The 12159-nt window shown below is 43.2% G+C and overlaps 1 protein-coding gene across 6 annotated transcripts in view; it reads left to right on the forward strand.

The window, feature by feature from the left end:
• Positions 1 to 12159, forward strand: part of ENPP2 (ectonucleotide pyrophosphatase/phosphodiesterase 2) — an 82811-nt gene that overhangs the window by 54582 nt on the left and 16070 nt on the right. For all 6 annotated transcript variants that reach the window (XM_083516625.1, XM_083516622.1, XM_083516623.1 and 3 more), the window contains 7 exons: positions 1963 to 2071; positions 3454 to 3579; positions 5236 to 5267; positions 7090 to 7217; positions 8585 to 8672; positions 9622 to 9709; positions 10672 to 10844. In XM_083516625.1, coding sequence (XP_083372751.1) covers positions 1963 to 2071; positions 3454 to 3579; positions 5236 to 5267; positions 7090 to 7217; positions 8585 to 8672; positions 9622 to 9709; positions 10672 to 10844 — 744 coding nt within the window. The remainder of the gene's footprint in view (positions 1 to 1962; positions 2072 to 3453; positions 3580 to 5235; positions 5268 to 7089; positions 7218 to 8584; positions 8673 to 9621; positions 9710 to 10671; positions 10845 to 12159) is intronic.

The following is a 12159-nucleotide window of genomic DNA, read 5'->3' on the forward strand; positions in this document are numbered from 1 at the left end:
CAGCAACGGTAGTCTGTCTCGTCTCCCTCTTTTTTGGACTTTTGTTCTCCTTGTACAAGCCCAATCATCTTAACTGTGTATAACTGGTACAGACAGGGTACACCAGCAAATAAATCCTGCTGGAAAAAAGTTCATCCAAAGTTCTCTGTCCACAGATGGAAATGTCTAGACAAGCCCTTAGAGTCAAGCTTTTTACCAGACTTCATATCATCCTTTTCGGCTAAAAATCATTTCTTGAAACTGGGTGTATTTCCATCTGGAATAGTCTTACCAGTAGTGCCTGAGGGTTACTGAGGAAATATTACCAGTTTACTTCCTTTCTTAGCATGGCACAAGGCTGTTATTAGCATCCCCTTACAATGGGGCATCAGAGGAAAAGCTGGGTCACAAGAATTGCTCTGTAAGATCTTTTCAATTTCATGGCCACCAGCTTAATATTTGATGTCAGCCATTTGTTTTGGAGGACTAAAATGCCTCCTCAGAACTTGAGGAATGTTTTGAGGCGGTGAAAATTGGCAAGTGATATTGGGGCATCTGTTTGTTTGAGCAATCACAACCCAGGATTAGCAATCTGCACCTGGACATCTGTGGGATGTCTTCACTCAAACTTTAGGTTCTTCATAGGTTGTAGAAATGACTTGGTTTGACATTGTGGAGGCTTGCCAAAGGTTCCCTAACTTTTGAACCTGCAGAAGTAGACTGAAGTTGATGTTTGTGTGTGCTTTATTTTACAGTATTAAAAATGCCTAGCTTCGGATTATTTTGGTCAATCTGGACATAGGACGTATGTGACTAGTTGTCTTTTTCATCTTGCCAATACCACTGCTTCAGGTTTCCTCAGAGGCAAATATGCCCGCAAAAGCAAACAAGCAAAACCCACCCCAAGCTGCTCATTTGAAATTCATGAGTACTCTAAGTCCAAACTCCCAAGTTTAAGGCTTGTGCATTAGAAAAGGGGGTGGCGGGGGAGCTGTTTCTGTGGTTCACTAATAAATAGGCAAAATGCAGTGTTGTGTAGGAAAAGAAGCATTTGCCCAGTAGCTTTCATTTTTAAATAGACAGCTGCTCAACTTTGCTCTAGAACTAATTTGTTAGATGGTCAAACATGAAGGCTATGCAGTCCTCTGCATTGTCCCACGAGGAATCTGAGGGAAGTATATTTTATTAAATACAGGCATTGTATTTGTTTGGAGAAAGGTATTGGCAAAAAACCTCCATGCTAGCTCTTGGTAGTGCATTGTGTGGTACTTGAATATTTTGATTGTATGTGTCTATTGTTTAAAAGTATGGATTTCAGTCAAGGCCTTTTTAAACAGTTTAAGCAAGTGGACTAGGGTCTCACTTAAAATTTGAAGTCTTCTGTTATGTTACTTAAGAATACGAGTCTACAAAAGACCTGCGTTCTAGCATACTTCACAAACTGGTTGGTATTTCCATATGATCATCCCAGTTTCTTAGATCAGTGATTTCCATACAGGGGCTCAAGCTTCACCACCATTTGAGGGATTTCGCAGAAAATCTTACTATCACTTTGAATGTCAAATATGATAACGCTCATGTGAAAAACGTGGAAGGATAACATCACGGGGAATGCAGATTAGTGGAGATGAAGTTTATAGTCCTATACACACTTATCTGGAAGTAAGTCCCATTGAACTCAATGGGCTTACTTTTTAGTAGATGTGTGTAGGATTGCACCATAAGCCTTATCAGTGACTACTAAACATATGGAAAATGGAACGCTGGGCTTGCTAGTCCCTTGGTCTGCTCCAACACCGGATTAGACTATGTTCTTTATCTTTCTGGACTTTATTTTACTGACACTATACATTTGAAGGTATGGTGATAAGTCCAGAGCTGGGGTCTGGCTGTGTAAAATTGAGCTGGAAAATGAACCAAAGTGTGGGAGTTGGGTGGGAAAGAGTTGATTTTCACCCTTTGTGTAAATATATGCATATTTAGATGTTGCATCCGCTAAGAGAGATTGACAAGATCCTGGGACAACTAATGGATGGGCTGAAGCAGTTGAACCTGCACCGATGTGTCAACATTATCTTCGTTGGTGATCATGGTAATTATTTATTTTATTTTATTTTTCAAACTTTATGCAAAAGTCTCAGCTAATTTTTTCTGAATATCTAAAGGTATCCAGTTAGCAAAAGATGTCAAGGGAGTGTTGGTAAATGAGAGAGCTGCTTCTTTAGGAGTCGTTCAGCTTCCAGCGTGTGTCTTCATGTTTTTAAGGCATACACATATTGTCATGTCTTCAGTGGAGAATAGGGAGAAACATATGAAATGAGTGCAAACACAAATATCTAAAGGAAGGAAGAGGATGAGGTGTTGTCTTGCAGTGGTTTGTTCCCACTTCAGGCCTTCTGAAGTCTAGTCTCGTTTGGCAATTTGTATTTCACTTTATCACATTTATCACGAATGTGTCAAACAGTTTGCTGAGAGATGAACTACTGAAAGGTTAAAAGCAACAACAAAACAATCCGACCAAAGAAGGATAGTTCAGATGTCACCCGCCTGAAGGGTTCACTGCTTGTCTCGCAAACCTATTAATTTAGTCATAAGAACTGAGGTTCTGCTGGTGCTGCTGGAACAACTGTTGGAACAAGCCCACACAATACGAGTTCAGTCTGGGACAGAGATAATGGCTATCTAATTCCTTATTTGAGCATAGGTTGTTGATGGGTCAGGGCTGCAGCCCACAAAAGTGAATGTCAAAACCAGTTTGAGCTTATTCTAGGCAGATAGGATGACCTCATACAACTTTTTGATTCTTTAAGTTTTGGTGAGTGTGCGTGAATTCTTTTTACTGAAGTCTGGCCAGGGTAATGTGCAATCAATCATTTCTAAGAGTATGACAAGAAGACAGACAAGACTAACGCCAAGAAGCTACAACTATAACTACAGAAACCTTGACAAGGTTGATAATTTAGTTATGAACCTCAGGTGTATTAAGCCACCTCTTATTGCCAACAGGTGTTTTGTAGGGCTAGTTTACTTTTAAAAGTAACATTTTCAGTGTTCAGGTTGCAGTCTTAAGTATACATTCTAGAGAGAAGAATCATGCAGGTCAGTGAAACCTAAGCTCTGAGTAAACATGCTGAAGTCTCTGTTCTTAAATTTGCTTGAATTCCTTAGCAGAGGTTTACTGTGCTTGTCATAGTTCTTTGATAAGTTTATTCCTAAGCCTGATTTTATGCCTTTATCTTCACCACAATCACCATCTTCGCAAAATCTTAGACACTTCTGGTGGGTCTTATTTATGACTAGGGGTGTTCTCAGGGAAGTTGCCATTGGATGGAGGGGGGGTACATGCTGTGAAGTTAAAGAAGTAAACTGTTAAGGGCTCCCAGAGTCTTAACCTCTCCATCAGTTTGCTCTCAAGTAAAAAATATCGATGCCAGAGTCTCCCTACCCCCTTCTAAGTCATGTTTCTTGGTGCAGGGATGGAGGATGCCGCTTGTGAAAGAACTGAATATTTGAACAACTACCTGTCTAATGTGGATGACATAATTCTGATACCAGGAACACTGGGGCGAATTCGTGCCAAAGCTAACAGCAATGTCAGATGTAAGTTGATCTTAGCAGTGTTCACCTTGCACCTTTGCGTGTGTCCCGATATATATACTTTTCCTGCTGCCAGAAATGATGGTAGCATGAAGATAACACTCTTGCTGAGAGTAATCCTGTTTTAAGAAACACTTCCTAATTCAGGGATTTTGAGATACCAGTGATGTTTAAAGGTAAAGGTAAAGGGACCCCTGACCATTAGGTCCAGTCGTGGCCGACTCTGGGGTTGCGGCGCTCATCTCGCTTTATTGGCCGAGGGAGCCGGCGTACAGCTTCCGGGTCATGTGGCCAGCATGACTAAGCCGCTTCTGGCGAACCAGAGCAGTGCACGGAAATGCCGTTTACCTTCCTGCAGGAGTGGTACCTATTTATCTACTTGCACTTTGACGTGCTTTTGAACTGCTAGGTTGGCAGGAGCAGGGACCGAGCAACGGGAGCTCACCCCGTCATGGGAATTCGAACCGCTGGCCTTTTGATCGGCAGGTCCTAGGCTCTGTGGTTTAACCCACAGCGCCACCTGTATCCTACCAGTGATGTTTAGGAATGACAAATTCCCTATTTATTTTCTTGCATTTATCTTCCACTTTACTTTCTCCATGGAACACAAGGGGCTCACATTTAATTCTCGGATGATCACCCATCCCAGTACTGACCAGACTCAGACTTGCTTTGCTGTACCAAGCTGTAGCAAGCCTTGAGAGCCTTCAAACCATAACCTGCTGCCTGTTGTTTGACAAGGAATGGGGAACCTATAGTCCAACAGGTGTTGCTGAGCTACAATTTTCATATATAATATAATTTATTATTTATACCCCGCCCATCTGGCTGGGTTTCCCCAGCCTCTCTGGGCGACTCCCAATAGAATATTAAAATCATGAGAAAACATCAAACATTAAAAACTTCCCTAAACAGGGTTGCCTTCAGATGTTTTCTAAAAGTCAGGTAGTTGTTTATTTCCTTGACATCTGATGGAAGGGTGTTCCACAGGGCAGGCACCACTACTGAGAAGGCCCTCTGCCTGGTTCCCTGCAACCTCACTTCTTGCAGTGAGGGAACCACCAGAAGGCCCTCAGCGCTGGACCTCAGTGTCTGGGCTGAACAATGGTGGCTCTGCTGGTTGGAACTGATAGAATGAGAGTTGGGACCACAAAGTTCATGTCGCCCAAACCCTGCAATACAGGAATCCTTTGTTCAACGTGAGGCTCAAACCTACGACCCTGATACCAAGACTGATGAGCTATCCCATCAGTCATTGGTTGTTGTAGTCCTAACAGATGTCATTATAATATTTCATCCAGTGGGTTGGATCCATGGAGCTGAGAATAGAAATGGGGGAGCAGGTAGTATTATTCTGCAAATAGGCAAGAGTCCCCACAACACCAGGAACCATTAAGTTTTAGAGTAGTTATGCTTACACGAGTAGAACATCATCCTGCCTTCTTTGTTTCACTTTTCTTGTGCAGTGCTCTAGCACAAAGCATAAATGTTTCTTCCACAAGCAGGAGACCCTTTCCACACATCTAAATGCATGGTTTCTATCCATGCCAGAATTCAAAATAAAAGCATTTTTAATATGAAAGCTAATTCTTGTTCTGAAAACTTTTTCTCTAGCTGAAGGTTCAGTTGATTTCTCTCTCCCCCCCCTTTCTCCAACAGATGATCCAAAAGCCATCGTTGCTAATCTCACAGTAAGTATTTGCTTAGCACACACTCTTGTGGCTTCTAATTATGGGCTGAGCATTTTACAGTGCTTAACTAACAGTGAACTTGGTCAAGAGGATGCTGATCAGACCATCATAAAGCCTCTTAAATAGGATCGTTCATGGGTGTGGAAGAAAGCTCATCATGATTTCCACTGTTTTGTTGCTGCTCACAGATTTTTATAACTTTTCTGGATAACATGCACCAACTTAATGCCTTAATTCTCTGAACACAGTCCCTTTATCCCATCCCTTTGGAAATGGAAAAAAAAAACTCTTTTCCAAGTAAATATTTTGCTAGTACTCCATTGAAAGAATTGACATCTCTGTTTTTAAAAAGTGAAGAAGAAAAAAGAGTTTAGACTTGGAATTTGGATCTTTGGAAAATGGAAGTCATCTCAGCATTGTGTTAACACAATTTCTTTCCACCCTCAGCTCCCCAATCTTAAAGATTTTGGTGGAAGAAATTAAGCAAACAGTCTACAACCCACTGCAATCAATTGCAGATGACAAACTCTCAGAGCCCAAACTGTGGTGTTTATATCCAACCAAGTTATACTCATAGGAGACCCATTTAAATTAATGGATCTAAAGTAGGTATGCCCACTATTTTCAATGACTCTAACATTGGATTTGGGTTGTAAGAAGGCTGCCATTTCCCTTCTGCTCTTTCTTCATCACAATTGGTGCTGTTTCTGTTTTGCCACGGTTCAGTTTCCACTCAACACTAAACTTTTCACATTGCTGCCTGCTGTTTAGTGTCACTTCTGCACCTTACAAATTTAGCGTAATCAATTAGGTAATTATTTACACACTGTTCATTTCAAAACAAAGTGGGAAAAAGTCATTCATTGTGTATCGGATGCGGGCTTTAAAAAACCAACATGGTTTTCAACGAATACAAATCGTATTAGCTGGATTGATACAGATCATATTCACTGGATTAATTTTCTTTCTAGACCTGGGATGGTCAATTTGTGCTTCTGTTTCCTACTGGAATTATCTGACAGCCCTACATAAGATGTTACTATAGGTGTTTGGGTCATGAAGCCTCAGCTCGCTGCTTATGTGCCTGTAGCCTCAAGTTAAGTTCTCACCTGAGCATGGGCGCTTGGCAAGACTGCTGCCTGAAACCCTGTGGAGCTGCTGCCAGTCAGAGTAGACAATACTAGTAAAGGTAAAGGGACCCCTGATCATTAGGTCCAGTTGTGGACAACTCTAGGGTTGCAGTGCTCATCTTGCTTTATTGGCCAAGGGAGCCAGCGTACAGCTTCCAGATCATGTGGCCAGCATGACTAAGCTGCTTCAGAACAGCTCACGGAAACACCGTTTCCCTTTCCGCTGGAGTGGTACCTATTTATCTACTTGCACTTTGACGTGCTTTCGAACTGCTAGGTTGGCAGGAGCAGGGACCGAACAACGGGAGCTCACCCCATTGCGGGGATTCGAACTGCCGACCTTCTGATTGGCAAGCCCTAGGCTCTGTGATTTAACCCACAGCACCACCTGCGTCCCGACAATACTAGTAGAGGTGGGCAAATGATCTGACTTGATATAAGCTTTATAAGAGATAAAGGGTGCACTGCTATTAAGTAAGGATAGGTTTAGAAAGGGTTCCTGCTTCTGGCAGCAGATGACTTGGACAATGAGCTGCCATTCCCTGTTATAAACTCCCTAGCTCAGTTGGTACTCTTAATCTCAGGGTTGTGAGTTTGAGCCCTGGACTGGGCAAAAACCTTGCTGCACTGCAGCGGGTTGAGCTTGATGACCCTCATGGTCCCCTCTACAACTCTACAATTCTGTGTTTCAGTGCAGGAAGCCTGACCAGCACTTCAAGCCGTATTTGAAGCAGCATCTCCCTAAGCGTTTGCATTACGCCAATAACCGAAGGATCGAGGATATTCATTTGCTGGTGGAAAGAAGATGGCATGTGGCCAAGTAAGCAGACGTCTTCTTCCGCTTACGACTTTTTGCCTTTCGAGATTTCCAATGAACTAGATCTAACGCCTGTAAAAAAAGCAGTGAATTGAGCTTGGTTTCTTATCCGTAGCTAAAGAAACCAGCCATGTCTATATCAGTGGCTGTTGACACACAGAATTGCTGCATGGTTACCCATTAGTCTCAAAAAGAGAGTCCTATAGAGAATTATAAAAACGTACATCTTGCAAGCTGGACTCGAGAATATTGAAGAGTTTCTTATCACAATAATTTTTCTTTGATTTCCTTAGCGTCACAGCTATAACAGCATGAAGGATCCTCAGAATTATAAAATAATATTGCTTAGACTAAGGCTGCAATCCTAGCCCTGCTTATTTGTGGTTTACTTGTGAGTAGCTGTTGTTAGGATTGCAGCCTTAGTTTTTCAAGGGTTGAAAAGAGGTTTCTTGCTAAAAAAAATTCTAATGGTGTGTTAGATTTTCATTAACATTTAACTAGGGTGGCTGTCTGTCTGTCTGGGGGCAGGTTGATTCAGTTCACAATTAAAGTTGAATCTTTCAAATTTGCAGTTCCTGGAACAATATGAAAACAGAAATGCAGCTGTCTTTTGAAATTCACACCTATCTGAATTTTTAGCTGCCCAGTCAAAAGAATGTTTACAAAAATGCATATATTAGCGGGGAAATGCGAGTGAAAGCAAATATATTGGTGAAAATAACATGCAAAAACATGTGGTATTAGGATAAATTGCTTGCATATATATACATGTCAAAACGCCATACAAAAGCGTGTGTGTTGGGTTTAAATTCGCACAAAAATGTTGAAGAATTTTCATGAGGTTTGGGTTTTTTAAAAATTGCAAATTGCTGCAGAAATGTGAAGAACTGAGTTTGAACTGAAAATGAGAAACAGAGAGAGAGTCAAAACTAACAGATCCTTTTACCCCTACCTTTGCGTAAATAGTTGTCTTTCTGCAATCCGGTCATTTCCAGATGACCTGCTAATTGAGCATTCAACCTGATTTATTTGCACAAAGTTTATCCAATGGTTCCACAACCTTGCATCAAGCCATTGTTATCCCACATTTTAGTGCACTGTTGCAACGTTTCCCTTGCTGCTAAAAGTTAGGTTTGTGGGGGGGGGGTTGGTGGGGGGGGGTTGGTGGGGGGGGGAGCAGGCTTGATTCACAGCCAGGCCAAATCCGCTTCAGTCCTGCAACCTGAATTTGCTGGTCTGTGATTGAATCCCACCAGTAAAAAAAATTGGGCAGTCTATAAAGGTGCCCTCTGTGGGGAACCGAACCTTAAGCTGCATTTGAACTCCTTTGTGGCAGTAAAAGAACAACAACATCTTCTTAAAACCTCTAGGAGACCTGGAGACGTGTTTAAGAAAATATCAGGAAAATGCTATTTCCACGGAGACCACGGCTACGATAACAAGATCAATAGCATGCAGGTAAACGGTAGCAGAGTACTCGGAGGTGGCATGGCAGGTGTGGTTAGCACAAAAGTAACATTCCTGAATTAGCTTAAAGGGTAGGCAGAACGCTTGGTCTCCCAGCTGGGTAGTAATATTGCTCTCCCTTCTCATTAGAGGTTCAGAGGCCTTGGTGATACAGTGGTGCCTCGCAAGACGAAAAGAATCCGTTCTGTGATTCTCTTCGTCTTGCGGTTTTTTCGTCTTGCGAAGCAAGCCCATTGAAGGATTAGCGGATTAGCGCTATTAGCGGCTTTTAGCGGCTTATCTGCTGATCGGATCAGCTGATAAGCGGCTTAGCGGCTTAGAAAAAGGGGGGGGGGAAGGAAAAAAAAAACAGCAGGAACTCGCAAGACATTGTCGTCTTGCGAAGCAAGCCCATAGGAAATTTGTTTTGCGAAGCACCTCCAAAACGGAAAACCCTTTCGTCTAGCGAGTTTTCCGTCTTGCGAGGCATTCGTCTTGCGGGGCACCACTGTATTTCCATTCTTGGTGCTAAACAGCATGGGGCTGAGATTGGAAATGAAGCCTCTGGCTGCTGTTTGAGATGAGAAGCCGACATTACCTTCCTAATCCCTATTCCAGCACAGGAGTGGAAGTAGGTGGGAAGTCTCAAAGTAGAAGGCAGCATTTCCAGACGTTTCACTCAAGCACTGGAGTGGACAAGGATGGATATTGGGGGGGGGGTGTTTGTGTGTAGGAGCATCTAGCTGCTTGTGTTTGTGACAGAGGGAAGACTACAGGTCTGGTGAGCGTGTGTGGACATTGTGTGTTTACGCGCAGACATGGGCCACAAGCAGCTGGCATGTGGCCCTCGGAAGACTGGCTTGAACATCAGCGTGGCCCTCTAGACAGCCGCTCCCAGGTTACAAAATGCATTCGGCCACAATGACGCTACTGTTTCTTCTTTTCTGTCTTTCTCTCTTAGACGGTCTTTGTAGGCTACGGACCTTCATTTAAATTCAGGGCAAAAGTGCCTCCTTTTGAGAATATAGAACTTTACAATGTGATGTGTGGTAAGTGGAAACACTCTTTCTTTCTTTCTTTCTTTCTTTCTTTCTTTCTTTCTTTCTTTCTTTCTTTCTTTCTTTCTTTCTTCTGCTCTAGGACCGCATTTTTCTTTTGAGCAGTTCTGTTGCAGGCTAAAGAGCAGAATCCAATATTGTTGCCTCTCGCAGGGCGATCTGCCATGCTTCCTTAACTCCCATTACTCTGTCCCAGCTCCTGCCAACCTAGCAGTTTGAAAGTACACCAGTGCAAGTAGATAAATAGGTATCACTGTGGCGGGAAGGTAAATAGTGTTTCCGTGCACTCTGGTTTCCGTCACGTTGTCCCGTTGCACCAGAAGTGGTTTAATCCTGCTGGCCACATGACCTGGAAAGCTGTCTGTGGACAAGCGCCAGGTCCCTTGGCCTGAAAGCGATATGAGCGCCATAACTCCATAGTCGCCGTTGACTGGATGTAACTGTCCAGCGGTCCTTTACCTTTACCTTTACCTTAACCTGCCCTTCAGCAAAAGTGCTTTCTGTGTGGCTGACTAATAACAACAACAACAACAACAATAATAATACCCAAGCAATAATTTAAATTCAGATAATGTCACAACGGCCAGGAGTAAAACATGGTGGCCAGGTGAAATTGGCTTAAGCAGAGATTGAAAAGATATTCACCTGATGCTGGGAAGACTGTTTCTGTCTCTCTGCCCGTCTCTCCATCATCTGTCCCTTTCCACACATGCCTCTAGGCATTGTGTGACATGCAATAAAACCAGTTAAAAACATCACAAGCAATAACACCAGATGAATTTAAAAACAATGCGAAGTAACAGCCATGGCAGAAAGCTCTCCTAAAGAACAATTTCCTGGCGACACACCATGAGTCGCTGCCTTGGGAGACAAGGGGCAATTCAGTTTGCAGTCTTTCTAGTGCCACAGCGAGCTGGCATGCGGAACTTAGTTTCATTCTATGCACCTTCCAGATCTTCTTGGATTAAAGCCTGCTCCTAACAACGGGACCCACGGAAGCTTAAATCACCTCCTGCGGAGCAACACGTATAAGCCAGTCATGCCAGAAGAAGTTACTCGGCCGCTCTATCCTGTGGCTACAACACCTTCGTCTGACTATGACCTGGGATGCACCTGTGAGGACAAGGTAAGGCCGTGGGAAGCTCTAGCTCCCGGGAAGGTCCACCAGGCAATTGCCTCTTTGAATGTCTGCTAGTAATGTCTGAAATGGTGACCAGTGTGTAATGTGACCTGACAAGTGATACGAATCATTCTCTCCTGGACTGCCATTGAATGTGTCTCAGGTTGCCTGTAGTAGGCTAATTTCCCCCCTTGCAATGAGCAATACTCTGAACTGGTCTCCTCCCTGCCGCTGCTGATAATAATAATAATAATAATAATAATAATAATAATAATAATAATAATTTTTTTTTATTTATACCCCGCCCTTCCCGGTTAGCCCGGTGGCTAACAACAAATTTAAAACACTTAATTATAAAAGCAGCATAAAATACAGTATAAAAACATGAATAACAATAAAATTCAAAAATCAATTAGATAATCCCCAGGGCTAGCTGGCTGAATTGGTCCTACTTGGGCCAGCGAGGAGGCCAAGGGAGAATTAGCTGTGGGGTCTCAGAGCGGGTGATCTTCATAAAAGGGGAGGGGGAGGGAAGAGAAGGGAGATAAAAGATCAGGCTGAATTCAAATTAAAGGCCAGGCGGAATAGCTCTGTCTTACAGGCCCAGTGGAAGGAGGTTAAATCCTGAACGGCCCTAGCCTCATGGGACAGAGTCTCATGATGATGAGTAGGAGGCAGAAAGCAAGTTCCACTCCGTAGACTGGTTGTAAGGAGATGGGCGCTGGCTGTGGTCGATCTTGCTGGGTCCAGTGGCACCCAAGAAACCTCCAAGCTGCACCCCTTCCCCGGGAACCTCACTGAGTTTTTCCTCAGTTTTTCTCCCTTAAAAAAATACATGGAGCTGAAGGAGGTAGATGGAAGAGTGATTCTTTTCTCCGCTTCCTATTTCAGCTCTATGTGCCTTTCAATGATCAGGTTAATTCTACTGGATCTGACTTTTACCCAAGTTCATTGGGAAAGTGTTGCCTGTGTGTGTGTTTTTGTTTCGGCGGGAGCAAGGGAGGCGATCAAGGGGAAGGGGAGAGTAGTCACAAAAGCCGCTGGTGCTTACAGCACTTGCTGAAAAATCCAAATGTCACAGTAAGCCCCCAAAGGTTGGTAACCCTTTGGTTTTTAAAAATCTAAGCCTTTGCATGTTTTTTTGCTGCAAAGAGAGCCAATTTTCAAATGCTGAGATGATGCGGCATGCAGATTCCTGGAGAGATGGGGCCTGGAGTCCTGCCTAATGAAAGGTTCTGCTATAAGGAGGCCTGCAGGGCAAAGCAGTTGACTTGACTGCAGCTTGAACCTTGCACAAATCCATCCAACCCGTATGGTCGGT

The sequence above is a fragment of the Podarcis liolepis genome (assembly GCF_965112155.1).
Source record: "Podarcis liolepis genome assembly, chromosome: 8".
NCBI classification, from domain to species: domain Eukaryota; kingdom Metazoa; phylum Chordata; class Lepidosauria; order Squamata; family Lacertidae; genus Podarcis; species Podarcis liolepis.